General features: G+C 40.1%; 2 protein-coding genes across 3 annotated transcripts; both read left to right on the top strand.

Annotated features, from left to right (window-relative positions):
- Positions 1-4,691: 4,691 nt before the first annotated feature.
- phf6 (PHD finger protein 6) lies at positions 4,692-13,337 on the top strand. Its single transcript, XM_061725834.1, has 11 exons — positions 4,692-4,834; positions 7,144-7,305; positions 7,619-7,720; positions 8,305-8,438; positions 8,641-8,687; positions 9,033-9,193; positions 9,283-9,426; positions 9,522-9,626; positions 9,723-9,856; positions 12,313-12,442; positions 12,566-13,337. Exons 2-10 carry the CDS (start codon positions 7,174-7,176, stop codon positions 12,440-12,442), a joined length of 1,089 nt encoding a protein of 362 aa, XP_061581818.1. The 5' UTR covers positions 4,692-4,834; positions 7,144-7,173; the 3' UTR covers positions 12,566-13,337.
- Positions 13,338-17,544: 4,207 nt separating this feature from the next.
- hprt1 (hypoxanthine phosphoribosyltransferase 1) lies at positions 17,545-23,659 on the top strand. 2 transcript variants are annotated; one of them, XM_061725836.1, is made up of 9 exons: positions 17,545-17,716; positions 19,821-19,927; positions 20,297-20,480; positions 21,676-21,741; positions 22,142-22,159; positions 22,254-22,336; positions 22,424-22,470; positions 22,595-22,671; positions 22,798-23,659. In XM_061725836.1, the coding sequence occupies exons 1-9, from the start codon at positions 17,690-17,692 to the stop codon at positions 22,843-22,845; spliced, it is 657 nt and encodes a 218-aa protein (XP_061581820.1). In that variant the 5' UTR covers positions 17,545-17,689; the 3' UTR covers positions 22,846-23,659. The 2 variants fall into 2 exon arrangements, with proteins under 2 accessions (XP_061581820.1, XP_061581819.1); XM_061725835.1 differs by lacking the exon at positions 17,545-17,716 and adding an exon at positions 18,449-18,535.
- The last annotated feature ends 320 nt before the right edge of the window (positions 23,660-23,979 follow it).

Genomic DNA, 23,979 nt, shown 5'->3' with positions numbered 1-23,979 from the left:
CTTCCTAATGTCCTAGAGGAGAAGAAAAATTTTACTTTTTAATAAATCTATTTTTAATTTTGGCAAAAAAAAATGAAAGTAAATTCGTTGACAAAAAACCTTGTTTTGTTGTGTTTCAGAAGGAAATGGAAATTTATTTCAAATCACTTAAATCACTTTTTCTAATCAAAAGACTGTGAATATTTACACCCTCTACAACATTTTTATATAACACACTGTACCCCTGGCTTTTCTGTTCTCTGTTCCACCTGTATACTGTTCACTGTACGTTGTGATCTTTATTTTTTATTTTTTAAATGTATTTATTAGATTTTTGTTTGCAGTTTCTAACAAGACAAACATCAGTCACTGTTACAGACAACAAAGCAAACTTTTTCTCCCTGTTCTCCCTCCCATCCCCTTGTCCCCTAGAAAGAATAAGAAAAATGGGTTAGAATAATAAAAAAAATAAATAAATAAATAAATAAAATTTAAAAAAATAATAATAATAATAATATAAATAATAATAATAGAGCAAAAGGGGGAAAACATTAGTAGATATAGTATTGATTAAGAAACACTTAAACACCATTAAATAAGTACCCTGGATGTGATACGTTGTGATCTTTATACTGTATATTGTAATCCTTTTCAATAAAGATTTATTTAAAAAAAACTGAAAAGTCAGTGTGTTTTAACTCCTTTGTGGATTCAATAAAGAAAGAAAACACACAACATATGAATGTATATTTGTAAAAAAGGTTTAATGTAGCCTATCTTCTGAAAATCTCCAACATAAGAAGGCAAGACAAGTTTATTTGTATAGCACAATTCAACACAAGGTAATTCAAAGTGCTTTACATCAATATTAAAAGCGGCAAGACACAATTAAACAGTAAATAACTAATAAAATGAAATAAAATGATAATAAAAGATGTAAAATAATAAAAAGCACAAGTTGTTAAAAAGTAAGGGCAGTAGAGTACAGCAGGTGAGTATTTGATTCAAGAGTACGCTTCAGTAAACAGTAATGTTTTTAACCCTGATTTAAATAATAAGAATAAGAATAAGCTTTATTGGCCAAGTATGAACATGTCAGACAGGGAATTTGCCTTTGGTTGTTTCCCACACTGAACCCAGATTTAAATAATTGCAAACAGTTATAGACAAATGACTCTTAACATATATACTTTTTTTTTTTAAGTGAAAGGTGCATCAGTATGAGATAGTCATGGTTATTGAAAGGTGCATTGTTACAGCATATGATTGTGGTTATTATTATAATTATTACAATTAGTGGTTGATTACTCAGACTCTATGAGTGATGAGAGTTGATAAGAGCAACAGCTTGGGGGAAGAAACTGTCTCTGTGTCTGGAGGTTTTGGCTACAGAGCTCTATAGTGCCGTCCAGAGGGGAGGAGTTCAACCAGACTGTGTCCTGGGTGTGAGGGGTCTGCAGAGATGCTACCTGCCCGTTTCCTGGTCCTGGACAGGTACAGGTCCTGGATAGATGGGAGATTAGTCCCAATTATCGTCTCTGCAGGCTTAATTGTCCATTGCAGTCTGTGCCTGTTTGGTGGCTGATCCGAACCAGACTGTGATGGAAGTGCAGCCACCCAGCTTTCATATTCGCGGTGAAATGGCACTAAAATAACAAGAAAAGTCAGTGACCCCTGAAAACACATGTAGCACACAAAATGCTTAATATATTTAAGTCTCAAGACAAGTGTAGTTGATAAACTCAATATGTTCACAGCCATTGGAAACGTCTGCATTGCTTGCCAGTAGGTTGTTGCTAATTTGGTGAATATAGCCTTTTAGTTCCTCTGGACTCTGAGCAGACATCTCACCATATCAATATAACGTTTTTCAGTCTATGAGTTCAAAATAATCAATTTGGAGTTTTTGGTTGGTGGAAATTGCAGGGAAGAACAAATTGTACCAGAATCCCTTTTTCACACCATGTCACTGTTTGTTTGATTAATTGATTTAAAGTACGGTAGTAGTATTGTGCCACATGTTTTATTAATTTGCACATGGCTTTTTCTTGTTGATCACAAGTTTTAATCAAAAACAGATTCCTATTGGCCCTGGATATGTAGTTTACTGCTGGTCCAGTAAATAACTATGTGAGAAAGGAAATGCTCATTTCAAGAAATTAAAACCTCAAGGATCATCCATATGCCGCTTAGTAACTACAGTACTTACAATAAAGCGTATTTGTCTGTCATTCTATTTTAATGCAGTCACTTCTCAAGACCACGGCAGGAATAAAATGAAGATTGTGGCCAACTTGTATAATTCATACAAAGATTTAGTATTCTTGTTTTTCACTTTTTCAGTTGTTCTTTTTGTTAACTTCAGTACAACTGTACATTTCTCTTTTCCTTTTTATTAAATTGTCTTAGATACTTTGAAAAAATAAACGTTTTCTCTTTCTTGTTATAACCTTGTGCTCTGTAAATGCTGGATAAGGCAGTTTGTTTTATTTTTGTCAACATTCATGCCACCTTTGGAAACTGCAGCTTTGCATGATTGTGTCACACTTCCTGTGGATGTTTTACAGTTAAAAACACCACCATATTTCCAACATAATGCTGATGCTAGACGGCTATAGATTGGGGTGCTGGCACTACAAGCAAGTCAATCTCCATTAAGTTAAGATGTCCAACTTTGCACCAGAAATCAATATATTTATAGTCTGGTTAAAAATTTGATTTTGGTCTCAATAGTCAGATTTCACCAATCTACGACGACCATACTGAATTCTCTTGTACCATATCAGCAAAAATTATATAAAATAATACATTTATGCATAAGTGGACTTTTGATTGTCTGCCAGCTGAGCTAATGGCTGTCATCACTTCCTCATCAGTCACCATTATGCTACAAAGCCTTACTAAGCAGTTAGTAGGTTGAACTAATCCATACACCCATATTAAAATGTTGAACTTTGCAGTAGTAATAAACACGTTTGGAGCCTGGTTCAAAAAACCTTTTTGGTCTCAACTGTTTGAATTATTTGTTTTTATTTTTTATTTTTATTATCTATTTATTTATTTATTTGCACATAAGAAAAGACAATTTCAAAAACAGAAATAAATCAAGAATAGTAAGTGCAGGAGAGGTTAAAAAACCTGTTATAGGCTTATAAAAAGCGCCTCCCCCAAAAATATCAAAAATAGATCAACAACAACAATGAGAGAAAGAATCAACTTGTGAAATGGGATATTCTGTGTAAATGTCTGCTGACAGCTCTGCAGCTATTCTGGCAGGGATCAGCTGAAGGAGCCTGTAGCCACGACTAACTTTGATTGACATGCAGTGGGCAGATTTCCCATTGGATCCCAGGCAACATGGCTGTGCTCAGTATGAAGAAAAAGATGCAAGTACACAAGAACACAAGTGCAGACAAGCACGGATATTGAGAAACAACCTTTTCAGAAAACATATGGTTGACATTAAAAATTGGTTATCTCTTTCTGTACACTTGAAACAGGAAGTTGCAAGGCAGTATTTTAAACCTTCTGAGGCTTGTTTTTAGGGCAACAAAAAAAAGGGTATTCTGTTTATGAAAATTACAGGGAAGCAAATACCCATTGATACCAACAACCTTATTTTCACCAATATCAAGGAGTATTTCTGACACTGTTGTTGGAACAACTCTGAAAGACAAAATAAAAAACAAAAATTGGGATTCCCCACTCTACGTCACATTAACGTAAAGACCCCACTTCTGACCTTATGCGTTACATTAACGCACATCCTAGGTCACCTTTGTACAGACTCATTACTCCGGCACTTTAAAACCAACATGTTGGTTTTGTGTGTGTATACATACACACACACATAGCCACACAGACATATACACACACACATACATACACATAGCCACACAGACATATACACACACACACACATAGCCACACAGACATATACACACATACACATAGCCACACAGACATATACACACATACACACACACACACTTAGCCACACGGACATACACACACACACACACACACACACATAGCCACACAGACATATACACATGCACATATAGACATATACACCGGCTCGTTCACCTGCATGCTTGCTCTGTAGTTTTGCGGGTTAGTTAATTGCGGTAGCTTAGCTACTAGCTTAGCTAGATTGTGATTGGGTCTCAGGACCTGGGACGGTTGCTGTTCGTGTTTCTGCCGGTTCCGTGTCTGTTTCGTGTCTGTTCTGTTCTTTTTTTTTTTTCAGATTTACAGTACTCGACGTGCACCTCCATGTGTGTTCTCGTGTCCTGGATTAGCAGCGGTATATGTAAATGTATTAATGAGATAAATATATTAACAATACACATATATATGCCATAGGCTCTTACCAGCATGGTATTAACCATTTAATATGAGTGCAGACAAGTAAACAACATGTTGTACATTTTTTCTTTTAATATTATTTGCTCTTTTGTATTGCGCCACTCACCACAACAAATTCCTTGTGTGTTAAAATACTTGGCAATAATTTTCTTTCTGATTCTCTTTCTGATTCTGATAAAAACTCAATAATGAATGTCAAAGATGAATATGTTCCGTTTCAAATCTTAATTAAATAATATTGTTATTGGGCAACATTTAGGTAATAATGCCCATGGGAACTCTTGGAGAAACATTTCATAACGTTAGCGTGACTGCGACCTTTATTTTGAAAGGCCGGACCGGAAGCCGTGGCGGCGCCGCAGAGCGAGCTTCACGGTCGCAGGAAAAGCAGCACACAATCCCTGGTGAAGGACGGAGGAGCTGGCGCTGCCCGGGACACGCTTTCTCCTTCTGCTGCCTTTTCCGCTCCATAACCTCATATCAACAGGTAAGGAGTGAGCCTCTGTCCGCGGCCGGGCCGTCCCCACCGCCCCGTGTGGCCTCGGCCGCGGGTCCGGGCCGCCCGGCCGGCGTGCCCGCCGCGCGGCTCGGGTCCCGGGGAGACGTCTCGGATGGCGGGCTGGTGGGCTGGCAGGGACCGCGCCGGCTCCATCACCGCCCGCGGTTAAAGGGAAATGATCGCAGCCTGTGATTCCAGCAGAAACACAAACCTGGACTCAAAGTTTCCCACCACCAACCCCTTATTCCCCCACATAAAACAGGCCTTGGGTGCATTTTTCTTGTTTTCCGGGGCGGTGAGGGGTTCAGAGGGAAAATAGTTCTCAGTTTCAGCCACTTCGGCGGAGAAAGAGACTCACACACCCCCTTTAATTCAAAACTTTTGTCCGAGAAATGTAGCAGCTCTTGGTGGCTTTCGTTTGCTCTCGTCACAAATGTAGCCTCGCATTTCCACGTAGCGTTTGGCCGTGGTGTTATAGGTTTATAAAGGGTAGTGGTGGTAGAACTGGGGGGTATTTGTCGGTGTTTCCAGGGCGGTTGTGCGGCAGCACGCCGAGCCCCGCCGCCGTAGCGCCGCAGTGGAGCAGACTGGAGCCCGGCCCTGCTATCAGGGCTGGAACGGCTCAATCAAGGCGGCGCAGCTCAACGCTATTGTGTGTGCGTTTTTAAAACATCCACTTGCATTTTGTTAAACAAATAGGACTGAATATAATATTTTTTACCTAAATCTAATTCTAATCTAATAAAAAGAACAGTATGGCCGCACATATTTGGAGGTTTGGCTTACTGTACACATCTACTCTGAGGAGTACAGTCAAGGTTTTGCAACCAATGTTGCATGAATTACGGGGAGATTTAGTACTGGATGAATGCAATTATTTAAATATCCAACGTAATCTTGATGTTTAAGTCTCAGAGTAACCAATCAAGTGCAATAATAATCATTTAGCACCTTCGGTAATAATCATGTCTGCCTCACTCTGCTGCACCTCTCACTTTTTGTATTTCTTTTGTATAATTTGTTTTGTATAATTGTAAATAGGTTATTTTATTCAGAGCTGTCCTTTTTTCTCTACCTCAAACTGCTGCACCTTAGATGTTTATTCTGTATATATGTCAAGAAATACCACATTTGTTTATTAAAGAGAGAAATTACCGGAGTCAAATTCCTTGGTGGACAATGTTTGAACCTGGCCAATAAAGATGATTCTGATTCTGATTTTACCCCCCTACATAAACAGACAAATCATTTTCTGCAGCCCAGTGATGTTAATTAGGAGAAGTGGATTCAGTGTGAAGCAGGTGAGACATGGTGCAGAGTTTATACGCTAAATAGGAAATGCAATGCATCATTTATAGAAAAGCTACTTAATGTGGGTTTTGTCTGCTGTGGAGTACACTGTAATACACTGGAAGTAACCTGGGATGCACCACATCTGGTTACCACCGGGTTACAGTCTATTCTGGGGTTTTTTCCCTCGTTCTCTAGCTTAATCTGATTCAGGCTTTAGTTATTTAACTCAATTTCACTTATAGCATAGAAGTATTTTTGACCGACTACCTCACAGAATCAGCATCTTACTCAATTTTGGGTTTGGCAAGGATTTTCAACCACTGCATTATTACGTTAAGCAGTACATTAGGATTCATCCATACTTGAGTTATCTTAAGTTAAGTTAGTGAGTATCTGACATCCAAACTGTGGAGGCCTGCAGTAAATGTGTGGTCCATTGTAGACTTGGCAGGTCTCACACAGAGCTGCTCTGTTGTGATTTAGTGTACTAGTTTGAAATAACTCCAAGTTGAGTGTAAGATTAGTTTCCAGCTGTATCTGGCAAAGAGTTTCTAATAGTTTCTTAATTTCCATACTGTTTTAATCCTTATTTCATAGCACTAATTTTTAGTTTTTTCAGATGGGAAAGAACAACTTTGTCTTGAATAATTAAACATGCTGGGGATGTTTGGCATCATGGTCAGAATCACCGTTCATTACATATGTTGTAATCACATCAGCAGCCTGTTGTTGTAAATGTTTAGAGTCATCATTTTTCTTTTTACCTGCAATGCCGTGGTGTTAGCATCTGCTGGCCGGATTGAATCCAGGTTGACTCAGGTATGAGCCATGAGTATGATAAATAGATATGCATTGAAGCAGTTTTATTTACATAGTTAAGAGGAGGTTTCTCATTTTAACAACTACTTTGTTTCTTTTCTTTTTTTTGGAAGGGGTTTATCAACCTTGTAAATCAGAGCTCACTTGTTGTTCTCACTTCTGTGGTGTTATTTATTTTTATCTAGACCCTTGGGCACGTGGGAGAGCCTTTGGCCATGTCAGGACCGAGGAAAGGGGCTGCATCGCGGCTGCTCAAATGTGCCTTCTGCAAAACCACCCGGGAGAAGGAGTGCGGTCAGCTGCTGATGTCTGACAGCCAGAAGGTGGCAGCCCACCATAAGTGCATGGTGAGGAGAGCAGTGGTTGTCAGCCTCTCACACCGATTAGCAGTTCCTAACATATATGCACTCACAACTCCATAGTAATTATACATATTTATACAGAAAAACATGAAATATAGTCAAGATGATATTGTAGATCTGTGGGATTTAAAATAATTTATGTATTTCATAAATGATCAAAAGCCATTGTCTCTTTAGTAAAAGAAGTATGAACAGTAGTGAGGTGAAATCCTGCAAAAAATGTAAATTTGAGTTAAATTCCTTTCAGTTGTATTTATACAGCATCTATTACATTTGGTTTTATAAATGTCCTCTGCAGCTTTTCTCGTCAGCTCTGGTCTCGTCACCCTCGGAGAGTGAAAACATTGGAGGATTTTCCATTGAAGATGTGAAAAAGGAGATCAAGAGGGGAACTAAATTGGTAATCAAGTTGCCATTGAGAGTAACGTTCAGTTTTGTTATGTTGAGATTTTAACACTTTAATTTAATTCTGTTTTACATCTTAATTTTTTTCATAAAACTGAGGACATGCAGAAGATGACCCTTCGTGATACTGTTTTATGATGAGCATTCACTTATTCAAGCACAAGTTTTGTTACAGATGTGATAGCTGTGTATGCTTAGTGTTATGTTTTATTGCGTTAGTATATCACTTAGATATTGATACTAGCTGCTAGCAACACATCTGATCCTGCTCTTGTATTAGATCACAATCATCAGATTGTGTCCAGTAAAATATCTTGCACTAAAAGATGACAAAATGTCTAAAAGCAGATGTGATGTCCACATATTTCACTGAATGTTAACAGGATGTATAGTAGCTGCCTGCAACTCTCTGGCGTGCCTTAATATATAAGGTTTCTGGTGTATTTGAATGCTATCCTGACATTTTAATTGGGAGCGCATCTTAATAGTGAATTATTTTGTAAAAGTTATTCACAAGCGCAAACGCACATAATTTCAAACCTGTCCTTAAACTTGCATCTCTTTGTGATCTCTGGCTAGACGTGTTCTTCGTGTCACCGACCAGGTGCAACTATTGGCTGTGACGTCAAGACATGCCGGAAGACGTATCACTACTATTGTGCTTTGAAGGATAAAGCGCAGATTAAAGAGAATGCCTCACAGGGGATCTACCTGTAAGTCACCTGTAAGGATTATTTCATTCATGCATCCATCCATCCATCCGGTACTCCATGTGTTGGTAACATGACTAAAGTGATGTAAAAAGCCACAAAATCAAGCTGTAGTCACACGTTTGACTTTGACATTTATGGGCTGCTGGGGAAACTACAGCATCGGGTTCATTTAAATGAAATTCGCCTTCCTTTGCTCCCCTAGTGTTTACTGTCGGAAACATCGTGATGCTTCTCAGAATGACATTCAAGGTAAAGTATGTCTATCTGTTATACCTGCAAGTTATTTGAAATGTTCTGTCTGCTGCTTTTTTGACTTTGAGCTTGATTTTAAATCCAAACAACAAAGAGAAATGATTTGATTGTTTTGAGATGCACTTACTGCTTCAGTTAATTATGTTGCATAATAAATGAAAGTATTACCACAAAAACGTGCTCGTGCAGCAGTTCCCCATATCAGCTGAATTACAGTCGACACTAATTTTGATTTACATTTTTGATCTGCTTTTAATCCAGTTCACTTTCATGAACCTCGTTTGTAGCGTTACTTCAAATCAGAAACGTTTGTATTGAGTGTGGCTGTGCTTTTCTCTCTAGATGAAGAGGAAGGAGTGGCTAATGATTCAGATTCGTCACCTCCACAAAGTCGGGGACGGGGAAGGTTTGAAAAGGGGCGAGCCAAGGTTGGATCTCGTGGGCAGTCAGAAGAAACCCGCTCCGCCTCCTCGCAGGCTGCAGACGAGGAGAGCTCCTCTCATGTAAATACATGCAGCCAAACTGATGTGAATGGCCTGTTTGCTATATGTGAGCGTGGTTAATATTGTCTCAATGGTTTGCTGTGTTCTAGCGGGACAGGTCACCCCTTCGGGCCAGCCCAGGAGAAAGCGGCCAGCGCTGTGGCTTTTGCCATGCTGGTGAGGAAGAGAATGAAACAAGAGGAATGCTGCACACAGACAACTCCAAGAAAGTGGCTGCACACTACAAGTGCATGGTAGGATTAGTCAGCCTGAGGGTCTGTTTACACCCCAAATCTGCTTTTTAAACTACATTAATTCCATTTCCTGGTCATTTATCCATCTTTTCTAGCTCTTTTCTTCGGGGACAGTACAGCTGACCACTACGTCACGGGCCGAATTCGGAAACTTTGATGTGAAAACGGTCATCCAGGAAATCAAGAGGGGCAAAAGAATGGTGGGAAGATAAATAAAACAGCGGTGCTCATATGTCCTTTTTTAATCCAGCTGACTGACTCTCTCCCTTTTTTTTCTTATTTATTTTTTCCTACAGAAATGCACACTGTGTACTCAGTTGGGTGCAACCATTGGGTGTGAAATCAAGGCGTGTGTAAAGACCTATCACTATCACTGTGGCCTGCAGGACAAAGCCAAGTACATCGAAAACATGGCCCGCGGCATTTACAAGTGAGATCAAGTTCTGCAGGCTTTCATTCCACAAATGTTATGATTTCATAAATGGGTTTTGACAAATCTTTTTTCACTTCAGTAGTTGGTATTTGGGGGTAAAGTTGCAGTTCTATACAATTGAATTCCACCATTTAAGTAATTACAACAAATTTTAGATAATGAACATGAGTGCTGCTTAATATATTTCATTTAGTGCATCTTATTATGATGAATGGCCAATGCCTTATTTGCCTTTCTTTCAAAATTTCGGGAAATGAAGTCTGGCATAATTGTAACTGAGTGGTGTTTGTGCAGTGAGCAGCAGTCCTGTGAGACAGAGGGAATCTTGTAAGATTTCCAACTGCACATTTGTGAGAGAATCTGTCCGGCAAGACTCCAAAAAACATGTTTGTGGCCGAGGCGCAGTTGTTTCAGATCAGTCACTGCAGTACCATGCTGTGCTGTGCATCTGCAAGAACAGAAATTAGTTGGGATGTTTTTGTTTTTCCCCCAAAATATTTTTGGTAAAAGAAGAGTTAAAGGTGAGGCCAGCTTTTTTTCATGGATATGATGCGCTTTTTTTCTGAATGTCTATCAACATTTTGATTTTAACCAACTCAGTCTGACTGACGTTTGCCTGTGACAGATGGATACCTCATCAAATGACCCTCAGAGTATTTGGTTATTATTATCATTATCATCATTATTATTAGGTGATATGCACCACGAGTCTGTATTTAGTAACGTTTCAGCTGCCTACATGTGTAGGAGGGAAGAGATTATAAAAATCTGCAGGAAGGAGTTTTCAGCCTGTTTCCCTCATCTGCGTACCATCAGCGTGGACGGCCACGTGATTCATGTTTCCAGTTGTGTAATATGAAGGGAGAACTTTCAGACACGGAGCTGAAAAGCTGCTGTGGATGCAGATTGACTTAGTTATGGATCAGTTACAGAGTAGTGTGGATGTAGGCACAGTAACGAATGATGTGTTAAAACCTGGCCCGTGCTCCCACGCTCTTGTTTCCCAACGCGAGGAGCAGCTATTTGTTCAAGGAGCGTTTGAGGCTCGGTTGATCCAGCAGGCTGAAGTTTTGAAATGTTCAGTTCATACTTGAACACCTTCCTGGGTGGAGTTCCCTGACACTTCCATTACAGTACATTTTACATAGAAATGTCATGGCTGGTGTCTATTTCGCTACTTCACAGTGGCAGTTGAGAACAGCATCATTGATGCTGTGTGTTCATCTACCTGGACAGGTGCACAGACCCTCACACAGGTCAACCAACAGGCATTTAGATGTTTCACGAATTAACTCAGCTGACAAATAACCGCAGAAGGGCACTTCTAAGGATTGAACATACTTTAAGATAAAGAAAAATGAAACACCATTTTGTGCAACCCCTGCATTACCCCAAATCTCTATTGATGGAGTAAAGAGTGACAGCTTTTCCTGACGCATCATGTTCTTGTTAAATTAACTTCTTACTTAGTCTGGGAAAGTGATTGAACACCAGAGCGTCTTCAGTCAGAGGTCTCTTCAGATCTGCTGTGACACAACTACAGGAAATCCTTCCTGCCCCCGGCGACAACCATCTATCACGACTCTTTGAAGAAACTTCAATAAAAACAGTTGCTGCAACAAATAATTTCCCCTCAGGGCTCAATCGGGTCATTATATATAACATAATCTCGAATCCAGTTTTTATTCACACACCTTTGCTGGGAACCTTTATCACTTTATCACAGAAGTTCCACCTAATGTGTAAAGTCACGAAGAAGAATTTCCACTTTTGGGAAAATGGTGACTGGCAATTTTTAAGTGCTTTGCATCCATGCATTAAAAAAAAAAAGCCACACCCTAAAACCTAAAAACAGAGCTACTTTGATCGCTGCATCAATGGCGCATTGAGAGATATATGTATATACAGGACTGTCTCAGAAAATTTGAATATTGTGATAAAGTTCTTTATTTTCTGTAATGCAATTTAAAAAAAACAAAAATGTCATACATTCTGGATTCATTACAAATCAACTGAAATATTGCAAGCCTTTTATTATTTTAATATTGCTGATTATGGCTTACAGATTAAGATTCCCAGAATATTCTAATTTTTTGAGATACGATATTTTAGTTTTCTTAAACTGTAAGCCATGATCAGCAATATTAAAATAATAAAAGGCTTGCAATATTTCAGTTGATTTGTAATGAATCCAGAATGTATGACGTTTTTGTAATTGCATTACAGAAAATCACAATATTCTAATTTTCTGAGACAGTCCTGTGTGTGTGTGTGTGTGTGTGTGTGTGTGTGTGTGTGTGTGTGTGTGTGTGTGTGTGTGTGTGTGTGTGTGTGTGTGTGTGTGTGTGTGTGTGTGTGTGTGTGTGTGTGTGTGTGTGTGTGTGTGTATATATATATATATATAAACAAACCAACACGTTATTACAATTTTTTTAATTTTTTTCCTCTCTTAGACTATATTGTAAGAACCACAGCGGCAACGAGGAGCGGGATGAGGAGGACGAGGAGCGGGAGAATCGCAGTAGAGAGAGGGCAGCGATCAACCACGGAGGAACACCATCAACACAAGTGAACGGTAACTAGGTACGATGATCTTAGCCGGACACCCAACATCTAACATTGGAGTATTTTCTATAGCAGCAGTAGAGGGTCCATAAATTAAACATTTCTGCAAATGTTTGTGTCTACGTGTGTTTGCCCTTTCAGATCTGGTGGTGAAGATTAGAAGTCAAAGACATGGGGGAGATATTTTTTATACTAAATCTTAGCCTACTCACAAAGTCTTGGTCCTGGAGCTCCCGCGAGTCTTTCACGTGGTTTCTTCCCCTAACTGGACATGAAGTTCCAATGTGCATCAGATGTCGTCTTTTTTTTTAAATCCCGTTTATGAGTTGCTGAGCGTTTCACAGACTGGTGTTGTTCTGCCGAGCTCTGGGCGGCTGCAGCCCCAGGAAGATCCACGGCACGGACAAACGCCCCCAATAAGAGCTGAAGAACTGATCTTTTGATTGTCATTCACTGCCCATCATCCCCCCTTATTACATGAACCACACTTGCTGAAAGCTGCAACATTCTCGCCCTCCCTCCACCTCTAAAGGACTCACTTTTAAGACGAGTCCATTTGTTACTAGTCTCTATGAAGTTGTGCAGTTCAATGACCTTGTTTCCGTAACCATGTCTTAAGAATACTCTTTCATGTTAGCCTTTCTTTCTCAATATGTAATATTTTGCTACGGTATTATCATAAGTACTTTTGAATATCTGGATTTCAAATGGTGACGAGTTTTGCCAGCATGCACTTGGAGTTTCCCACTGTTAAAGGTGGCGTTTTCTTTTCTTTCTTTTTTTATATTGGCTGCTGAAGGGTAAAGTAGAGCCCTTTAGAGGAGTTCGCTTGACTTTGTTTGTACTGTTACTTGTATCTCAACAAATGTACCCATGGACAATTGGAATAGAAATTATTTTATTTTACATGTCACTGAGTGAATTGAGTGTTTGTTTTTTTTCCCCGTGTGTGTTCAGACAGTAGTGACGGTGTTTCAATCTGAAGGATCGGGTTCAGAGTGAAGGACGTCACATAGTCCAAACGTCTACACTACGCGACGGTTGCAGTCGTTCCAGAATTTGGCGTTCTCAACATTGACAAAAGTATACATCTGATTCAAAAGCAAAGTAATCCCATTATTGAGCATATTTAAATTCTATCGGCAGCATGCTATTATGAGTAAAATATAAATATTAAAGCGGATGTTCGGTCATTATAAATGTGTAAGTCTGCAAATTAGCATGATCCTTCTTCCAAAGTCTCTTCTGTACATAAAGTTTAAAGTACTGTCTTTAAAATTCAAAAGATAATTAAATTGTAGCTTCATTCCACAGCTAAGTTAATTTGCTACTAAAGCCCATTTTTAAGAGACAACCTGTCACAGTTTGTAATGTTGTTAGCTGTGCTACGGTATCATATCATAAACCATTAGTGTGACTGGGAGCTACTGTGCACAAAAAACAAAAAGCAATGACACAAACATCATTTATGAACAAAAGTCCAGTGATGAGGTATACAGTACCACTTGCTATTTTAACATGCAATATAAATAGTGTATTTAATGAATAAATCTATTTGTGGGCTATTTTGTCATGGGCAGAATATTCCCAAAACATTTACCGGGAGGGATTTGGGAAGTAAAACATCTGCAGTCCAGTCCTGACTTTGGAAACCGTTGCGGCGAAGATGAAGCAGGACAATAGCAGGATTCTTTACATTTTTAAGAAATCTGCACCCATGCTGTCGTGGAGGAGGTAAAGAGTCGAACTCTCAACCTGACTGAGCTGCAGTTCACTTATAGACACAGCAAAAGAGACACAGCTGAAGAAGGCTGCAGTTTAAAACTAACGAATAATAAAAAGTCACATAATGAATTTGCCATATTTCCATACTTAATTGTGTGCACTTTAAAAAACATCAGGTTTTCAAGTGCCACTGTCAATTAAACCTTTTATGCATTACTAAACCAACTGCTTCGTCATATAGCTGATGGTATCTACCCGTATTTGCCTTTTAATGTGTATATTATAAGATATAGAACGGTTGCAGAACATACTGACTTTGTAAAACATCTAAAATTCATGGCTTTACTGTGTTTTATTTTTTTAGATAAAAGAAAAAAAATGTAATCAATCACGAGGTTAACTCATGAACCAGAATAACCTCAGTTATGATTTGGTTGCACTTCTCTGGTTTTTATGAGCTACAGTTCTGTGAGGGATTCCTTAATTAAAATCAATATTTCCATCAATCAAGTTCCAACTTTCTCATATTAACCTTCACGTATGGAATCTTGCCTTAGTTTTATTTATTTTAGCTTGAGGGTGATTTTGTCTTTGGTCTGTAGCGATATGCATCATCATCCTAAAACATCAGTTCATCACTAGTGTAGGGGCTTCATAATCATCTCCATGATTCAGACTGACAGCTCTCCTGGTGGAGCTGCGTTCCTGTCAGTCAGCAGGTAGCGCGGCTCAGAGTCCTCCAGCACCGTTTCTGCTGCGTGCAGCACCAGGGCCGAGCAGACGGAGCTGCAGACTCAGGCCCTGCCTTCAGCTATGTTGCTCTCTAGTTTGAGATGTGACTTCTGATTGTGTCAAATGTATGGAAGAAATGTGTTGATGTGAAGGAATTAATTTGATCTTGTTACTGTAAAACTACAGATGATCAATCCGACAACATACAAGTATCGAGGTGAATGTTGTATGAAAAGTTCAGTTCAACTTAATTTCAAAAAATGCATTTATCTCTAAAGACAAGTGACATGACTGCTGTGAATATCCAGTATTATACGATAAAGAATCAAAGTCATTATAAAGAGTCGGCTGTGGGCAAAAATGATGTCTCCAACTGAATTCACTGGTTATTAATAACTGTAGATCAGGGTGTGCAATGTTTTCATTATGTTCAGCAGCTTGTGAAATGTCTTCTTTGCACAGTCGGCTCCAGAGCCCCCAGCGCAGAGCCTGTCTTTCTCAGTTTCACAGTATTGGCTCTGATGCTGCTTCCCCAGCAGATTAAACTACACACTCTAACACAAACCCATGGAAAACATCCAACATCCAGCCGTCAGCATCGACAGGCCTAGGCTTCTTAAAGCTCTGCAGGCTTCTCTGCACCGTCTTGTCGACAGCCCTGATGCATTTCCAGGCCAGTCTGTTGTCCAGGTGAGCACCCAAACACCCACCACCTCAACTCTCCTGACAGAAATGGTGGGGAACGTGGAGGCATCTATGTCTGTTTTCTGGACCTCCTCACATTGCAGTGCAGGCTTCAAAATGTTAATCAAAATAGATCAACCATTGATCCTCATAGATCTCCATTTGTGTAGATGAGAGTTGGCTCGCTGAAGATGACTGCTGTAGATCCTTAGGAGTGACTTTGCTTTCATGAGTAGACCAATATCTCAAAGACATTTGTTTAGGGTTTTGTAGTTGTATGTTATTATTATGGACATACTGATGCATGATATTGTACCTTAAAAACTTCTTCTCTTTTCGGCTTTTCCCATCAGGGGTCGCCACAGCCAATCATTTGCCTCCATCTGAGCCTGTCTTCTGCATCCTCTTCTCTTACCCTAACTACCTTCATGTCCTCTTTCACTACATCTATAAACCTCCTCTTTGGTCTTCCTCTGGGCCTCCTGCCTGGCAGTTCAAAACTCAGCATCCTTCTACCAATATATTCACTATCTCTCCTCTGGACATGTCCGCACCATCTCAGTCCATGATAGAGTACCTTAAAAATATAGTATAGCCAGTACTCGAGATGAGGGGCTATGGCATCCCCCCCTGAAATAAAAACGGTCAAAATCATCCCCCCTGTAAAACTGCCATCCCCCCTTTCCATCCCTTATGTCATTTCATCAATGAATGTGGTTTTACTGCTATTTCAACATTTAGAGTCATCACCAGAAAAATAACCTATTTGACAATTTTCACCTGTTTCAAGTAAATCTTCACTTGAAATAAGTAGAAAAATCTGCCAGTGGGACAAGATTTATCTTCTTATTACAAGCCAAAAAAATCTTGTTCCACTGGCAGATTTTTCTACCAATTTCAAGTGAAAATCTACTTGAAACAGTTGAAAATTGTTGTTTTTTCCAGTGATGAGTCTTGTTTCAAGTGTATTGAATTTCTTTTACTATAATGAGAAATAGGACAAATATTCTTAGGATTTAGAGTTTTACTTATCCTGTGAAGGACAGAGTCATATTGATAAGTTCCGAAAACTGTTTTTTATTGTTGTGTTTTGATGTATTTGATGTAAGCCCAGTGGATATTTAAAGCTTACAGAAGGCTGCATTTAACTGCTGCTATGTCATTCCTGCAGTATTTCTGCAGGTGTTTTGGTCAGTGCTATTATTTGTAATATATTATATTATTTGTAATCAACACAAATTATCTGTCCCCATATGATAAAACCACCATACCCCCTGATTTTTTTTTTACAACTCGAGTACTGAGTATAGTCTACATTAATATAATATATATTTAGAGGTGGATAATATAAATGTAATTTCGTATTACAGCAGAACTCAATTTTTACTATAACGAAAATGACATACAGGACTGTCTCAGAAAATTTTAATATTGTGATTTTCTGTAATGCAATTACAAAACCAAAAATGTCATACATTCTGGATTCATTACAAATCAACTGAAATATTGCAAGCCTTTTATTATTTTAATATTCCTGATCATGGTTTACAGCTTAAGAAAACTCAAATATCCTATCTCACAAAATTAGAATATTCGGGGAATCTTAATCTTAAACTGTAAGCCATAATCAGCTATATTAAAATAATAAAAGGCTTGCAATATTTCAGTTGTTTTGTAATGAATCCAGAATGTATGACGTTTTTGTTTTTTTAATTGCATTACAGAAAATAACGAACTTTATCACAATATTCTAATTTTCTGAGACAGTCCTGTATGTAAAAAAATAAATACTACCACGGAAATGAAATGAAAACATGGCCAGTGTTAAGGCTGATTTATGGTTCCGCGTTACACCAACGCAGAGCCTACGCCGTAGGCTCTGCGTTGGTGCGGAACCATAATGTAGGCTTTATAATAAAAACAGAGGTCGCTCGCACACCTCTCCCGCGCGTCCCGGAGGGGCGGGGCCAGCCCTGACCCTCCGCGCTCCTGCGCAGAACCGTACGGCGGATCTTCGGCGAGACCTCCACCCGCGACGCAGCAGCTGCATCACGCACATTTCCGCCTCCTCCAGCAGAAGAGCCACGGCAGGGCGTTGAGGCTCCAGCGCGGCGGGGCAGCGACATGGCGACATCCGGCTCCTGTGTGGTGGTGAGTAGCGGCCCGGAGGGTCCGCTCGTTCCCGGGAAAACAGTCACCTGTCCGCGTGGCGGCTGCGCTCACACGCGGGACGGGGACGCGCCCCGGAGCGTGCAGGCCACGCTCAGCGGGAATTACGTAAGAGCTGTTGGAGATGAACCCAGAAGATCAAATGTGAGCCGGATGTAGAATAATATCATTGTCTGTTTACAACCAGACAACTTAAATACTCAGCAGACCATAATACAGGGCGCTAATGGACGTTTTCCTTTAACATGACACTAAATTGAGTAAAAGGATGAGTGGAAGTGGAAGTGGGAGGCTTGTATTTGCCTTCAGGGGGCATGTTATTGTCCTCAGGGTTTGTTAACATCACAAAGAATAAATATATAAATAAAATAAGCTGTTTTTGTGGAGTTGCTGTTTGTTGAGAGCAACACAGTGATACAATCTGCTAAATAAAACAGGTTTAGTGACGCAATCAGCCTGGAAATTACAGTTAGAGGTCATGCTGGTGCCATGAAACTGTTAAAATTGAGATTTGGGAGGTTCATTGTGGAGCAGACACACACACATGTATGTATTAAAATCCCAGCACAAGGTCCTCCTGTCCTTCAGTACATGTGAATGTTTGTCTGCACCGTGATGGCCTCTCTCCAGGAATAGGTAAATAAATAACCAGCTCCCTGTCTTTTTCCAAGAAGAGGTTGCGTAAGGTCAGTTCTGGTACGTAGACTGTAAACATTTGCTGGAAGAAAAATGAGGAAGCTGAATAACCGAACCACAGGGTCATCTCATGCCCCAAAACTCCTTTTTCCAGGGAAATCTTGTGTGAGTACAGTTTATTTGAGTTTTTCCTCCAGATGAAAAGATTAGTTCGCCACATTCGGTGTATTCCTTGATTAAAAGTAAGCTTGTAAGTAGTGATGAAAACTAATCTTTTCCAAATGCCAGGACATCTGGTCGTTATTGCTGCTCACTGACGGGTTTAAAGCTGAACAGATTGTCATATTTTATTACGGAAGGTATTAAAGGTAAAGGTTTATCCACATATAGCCACCTAATATATGAGGGAGGGTATTTTTTTTATCACTACTCAGTGAATCCTTCATTGCACCGATGTAATTCAGAATGTACACAGTCTCACGGCCGTGTGAGTCTACTTTGACACATTTCCCACCACCCGGCGAGAGCGACTCGACCTCCCAAACGTCACATGATTGCAGTTATTCCGTCTGCGTTCTCGTGGCACGCTGTTTGACCCGGAGCAGGAAATTTGATTTGAGTGAATATTAGAAATACTGACTTTATAGGATTAAACATAATGTAGAAATTCTAGGATGAGACTCATGTTGTCAACATCTTTCTGTCTGGACATGTTTGTTTGGATCAAACCTTCAGCACTTGCAGCTGAGGGATGTGCTTAAGTTTAAAACGGGGAGGATTGGGGCTTTGAATATTTTTGTATATCACATTTGTATATATGTATACTCATGAAAGGTGTTATAACTATCATATAATTGTATAGAATACCCTGAAATACAAGCGTAAACATACCTGACCGCCACCTTTTCTCTGCAACATTCACCTTAAGTAGTTGAGGATTTCTGGGATGAGTCATGTAATTAATATCGTTTTTATTCCTACCTGTAATAAACTCACTGCAGGTTTGGTGGACGGGCTGCAGGGACCTTCAGTTAGCAACTGGATCTTTCAGTTTTCTGGGACTTGTTTTAACCCCGGGAGCTGGGGGACGATGTGAGCCCTGATTCTGTAAATATTAAAGTGATTTCTATGTGCACAATGTCATTGGTGCAGAAGTTAGAAAGGGGCAAACACAACATGACAACTTCACCGGATGGAAACCAAAGTGTTGACAGACATCTCCTGTTTTTAAGAACATTTGTATGCCCCGTTATTGACAGCTGTCTCGGCCAGGTGCCGGGCAGAGATCCTGGTTGCTTGTTAATCTGTACAGAGCGGGCGTTGTCCTCTGATCTGGGACAGATAGACCACCGAACCAGTAAAAGGCCCCCCACCTTTAACTGCTCCCCGTCAGCGGGGTGACACCACCTGAGAGCTCTCTCTCACCCGTCTGTGTTGTGTCTTCCGTCAGATCAGCGATGAAGAGCAGGGCTACGACCTGGATCTCTTCTGCATACCAAAGCACTACGCATCGGACCTGGAGAGGGTTTATATCCCTCATGGACTCATCTTGGACAGGTGGGTGCTCACACATCCAGCAGTGAGACTGTGAGACCGTTACGTCCACTAACTGTCATCTGAGACGCTGGAAACATACAAAAATCCACAAAAAAGGCTCCCAAACATGATCAGAGACCATTTCTGGTTATATTACACCAGTTACTGTTTCAGTTCTTCATTATTATTCTTTTTACCATTTGAGGATGTTTGGACTGTGTAGTTAAATGTACAAACTCTGTTGTTCCTGTTAGCCAGATGGCGTGCTTTAGAAATGTCAGCTTTTCCTGCTGGCACAAACAGAATAGAGACAAGAACTTGTGCTGACTGTAGCAGAAAAAGTGAGCTGATTATCCTCTCCGTGTTTTTCTGCCTCTCACGTGACCTCAGGACAGAGCGGCTGGCCAGAGAGATCATGAAGGAGATGGGGGGACACCACATCGTGGCCCTGTGCGTGCTCAAAGGGGGGTACAAGTTTTTCGCAGACCTGCTGGACTACATCAAAGCCCTGAACAGGAACAGTGACCGGTCCATCCCCATGACGGTGGACTTCATCCGCCTCAAGAGCTACTGCGTAATCTACCACTTTATCTCTGTTTGGTTTGACCCACGAGAGGCCCATGTTTTTACTGCCGTCTTGAGTATTTGCACACAGATGCATATGTTCCAATGCATGCAACGTGCACACAATGCAGCACATGGTCACGCTGTTCCAGTAATCAGAAGTGGGGGGAGCTAAAAAAGCAGAAAAGGCGAGGGTTTATGATCTGCCACGACTGGCATTGCTTCATCACGAACACGGCATGAATTGTATCTAGATCTGAGTTTTTGTCTGCGGTGAGTCATACCAGCATTTCCCCGGTGGGCCCGATCACTCCACTTCTGTGCATTGTGCGACCCCGTCGCCACGGTGATTCATACTGTGGTTACATTGTTCATAAGTGCTGTTAATGCAGTCAGTCAGTATAGGATGAAGCACGAGCTAGTTCTGCACGCCGCTGCTTTTACACGTGCGTGAAGGCAGCTTCAAGAACGGCGCGTTCAACCCGAAAGGAAAATTTCAGTCATTTAAGAGCGGAGCCTGTTTCCTGGTCGTGCACGGAAACATTCATCGGGAAACGGCCCGCTCGTTTACGAGAATGTTGAAGCTGCAAAGCGGCCGTATATTGATTAGATGGGTTGCTTTTCTGCATCAGGATGGTCATTTTTGCCGTTTCATTGCAGTGTTTTTCTGTATATTGAAAACAAGCCAACAAATGAACCTGAATCAGTAGCGTTTGGCTCTGCCCTGGGATTAGTTTCTGGAATTAGTGCAACTTCCTCTGTCCTGTTTGGCTGGCAGAAGTGAAGCTGTGGAAATCATCTTCTAGATTTTAGACGCTCGTTTGAAACTTATCCATCAGAACGAGCTGAGCCTTGCAGTTGCAGCTTTGGCATGGACAGTTGCTAATTATGCTATTCTTTTTCCAGATATTGGACCAATTCCTAGCATTTTTTTGGCTTTTTTAATCATTGAGACCCTAAACTTTGAATAACAAGGCCCGGGATGTTGACTGTGTAGTATAATCGCTTTTATGAGATGCAAACTGTATTTAGTGAGTCCTAATTACACACGAAATCCATTTTAACTAGAAATGCATGTTCAGTATAACGTAATACACAACATTCAGCCCCGTGTTTCTCCATGTTATGTGCCTTTATGGTATTTTTGCACTCGTGTAAAGTATTATGGGAAGTCTGCAGTCTCACTCTCGCACTCGTCTTCACAGAACGACCAGTCGACAGGCGAAATCAAGGTGATCGGTGGAGACGACCTGTCTACGCTTACGGGCAAGGTGAGAAGTTTGGAGGACCGGTGTTCTGAAGGTTAAACGTAGTTGATGTGAGGCTTGTTTCACTGCTCTGGTTCTGTTGTCCAACAAATGTTGCTGCCATTTCATGCAGTTTCTAACAGAAAACAGATGGTTTTGTTTTTTTTTTTAATGAACTGAAACATTCACTGATTCGTAATTTTATGACGTAGGTTTCTAAGAAGTATAGATTTGAAAAAAATGATTGCTTTTAAACAAGTCAGGCAAACTTTGTTTCTGAGAAAAGAGAAGCAAAGCAAGTAAAGTAACACATGTTATGCCCTGGGAGGTTTTCAGTATGACTATTACTTAACTGTAGAGACGCAGCCGTGTCATATCACGTTATTGTACATTAAAACAAGCTCCTCTTTCTCTTTTTCCACAGAATGTCTTGATCGTAGAGGTATGTGCTGGCTTTATTTTTCCATGTTTAACGAATTAGACGGCCCTTACCTCCAAAACTCCTAATGTGAGCCCCTCTGTTGCTGCTCTTCAAGGACATCATCGACACGGGGAAGACGATGAAGACGCTATTGGAACTCCTCAAACAGTACAATCCCAAAATGGTTAAAGTAGCAAGGTAACACGCTGGTTTCACCTCTGCTGTTTCACGTACAAACTGTGACGTGCTCAGCGTTTTGATGACCTGTTTCGCCTCTGTCGTCAGTCTGCTGGTGAAAAGGACGCCCCGAAGTGTTGGCTACCGACCGGACTGTGAGTTTTTTACCAGCACGGCTTGAAGTTGCCAGAATTTTGAATTAGGATATTTAACAGCAGCATTATTTAATATTATTTACTAACTTTTGCTGTTTTCTTTTGTCTTTGTTTTTTGTCCCAGTTGTTGGATTTGAGGTCCCGGATAAATTTGTGGTGGGATATGCGCTAGACTACAACGAGTACTTTAGGGATCTAAATGTAAGTATTCACATAGACAAACAAACAAAACAAACACCCGTGTGCTGACTTTTGGGTCCGACCTGTAGGAGATAAGGTGAATCAATCGAATGCTGCAACGCTCATCGATCCTTTTTTCCTTTTCAGCATATCTGCGTCATTAGTGAAACAGGGAAGGAGAAGTACAAGGCGTGAGGAAAGCTCGGCCACAGCTTTTCAAGTATGATTGTATGGTTTGCTCTTCGTCTTTTTTTTTTTAATTCTTCATATTGTGTCACAGTGTTTACTCAGGGTCCCTGAGGATGCACAGCGGAAGTGAAAATCCTACCTTTTTGTTTTTACACACATGCACACGTGGCAACCGAATACGGGATAAGAGCATGGCGTCCCGTTTCACCTGAAAATGAATGTTTTACGTCCCAACCCACCCCCCACCCCAAGTAATGGAGTAATTTATTCAAAGAAATGCTGCTAGCGTGAAGTACAAATTCAAAATTATTGTATGATCATAAGATTTCCCAAATTTTTTTTTTTTTAACATGGCTTTAATTGTAATTCTGTTTTTGCCAGGAATTATCAAGTCAAGTGTTTTAAGAGCACTTTTAAAGACTGTGTAGCATTTCTTTGACGTGTGTTCATATGTTTTGGGACAGAAGTCTTCCCTGGTACCGTTTCGTGTAAGAAGACTTTGGTGAAAACTCATGTTGTAAAGTCACAACGTGGGCAGCAATCCCCCATTAAACACACATGGGTATACCCTCCTCTTTTTGTCTCTTTAATATATAAGTGTTAATGACATATTTGTGTAAGCAAAGCTTTTGGATGTTTTCTGCGCGTCATATGAGATTCTTAAATGCTTACAGACGTGGAAATGTTCCCCTGTTGTCTGTTCGTATTTATCGTTCAATTGCCCCATAGTTTATATTTCGATTAAATGAAAAAGCTGTCTTTCACTTCTTCTGTAATCTTGAACATTGCAGCTGCAGCTATTAAATTTTTTCACCTCCTATGACGAGTGACTGTTATTACAGTATTATTACAAAGTTGTCTTTTAAGTTCAATCTGGAAGAAGACATAAAATAACTTGTTTTTATTTTTCTAGCAATCAAACTGGCTTTGATCAAACCTGCTGTCTCTTCTCAGTGATTGAAAATGTTTGATCTGTTGCCTGATCTTAAAATAATCTGAAAACTTTCATCATGATTTTTCAATCCAACATTGATTTGTGTTGTTAATGCAAATGTAAGAAGGGTTTCTTGTTTAAACCACCCAGTTGCTTTCGGAAAGAAAAGTCTACTTCCTGGTTGATGCTTTTCTTTTTTTTTATAA

The sequence above is a fragment of the Cololabis saira genome, chromosome 7 (genome assembly GCF_033807715.1).
Source record: "Cololabis saira isolate AMF1-May2022 chromosome 7, fColSai1.1, whole genome shotgun sequence".
Taxonomy (NCBI): Eukaryota; Metazoa; Chordata; class Actinopteri; order Beloniformes; family Belonidae; genus Cololabis; species Cololabis saira.
Note: the sequence above shows the minus strand (reverse complement) of the source record. Positions and strands in the feature narration are given on the sequence as shown.

Coding starts and splice junctions, on each gene's coding strand:
- phf6 (XM_061725834.1), top strand. CDS start 7,174: ATGTCAGGACCGAGGAAAGGGGCTGCATCGCGGCTGCTCAAATGTGCC. Junction 7,721..8,304: donor TCAAGAGGGGAACTAAATTG/GTAATCAAGTTG, acceptor ATCTCTGGCTAG/ACGTGTTCTTCGTGTCACCG. Junction 8,688..9,032: donor TTCTCAGAATGACATTCAAG/GTAAAGTATGTC, acceptor TTTTCTCTCTAG/ATGAAGAGGAAGGAGTGGCT.
- hprt1 (XM_061725835.1), top strand. CDS start 18,464: ATGAGGAAGCTGAATAACCGAACCACAGGGTCATCTCATGCCCCAAAA. Junction 22,337..22,423: donor AAAATGGTTAAAGTAGCAAG/GTAACACGCTGG, acceptor CTCTGTCGTCAG/TCTGCTGGTGAAAAGGACGC. Junction 22,672..22,797: donor AGTACTTTAGGGATCTAAAT/GTAAGTATTCAC, acceptor TTTCCTTTTCAG/CATATCTGCGTCATTAGTGA.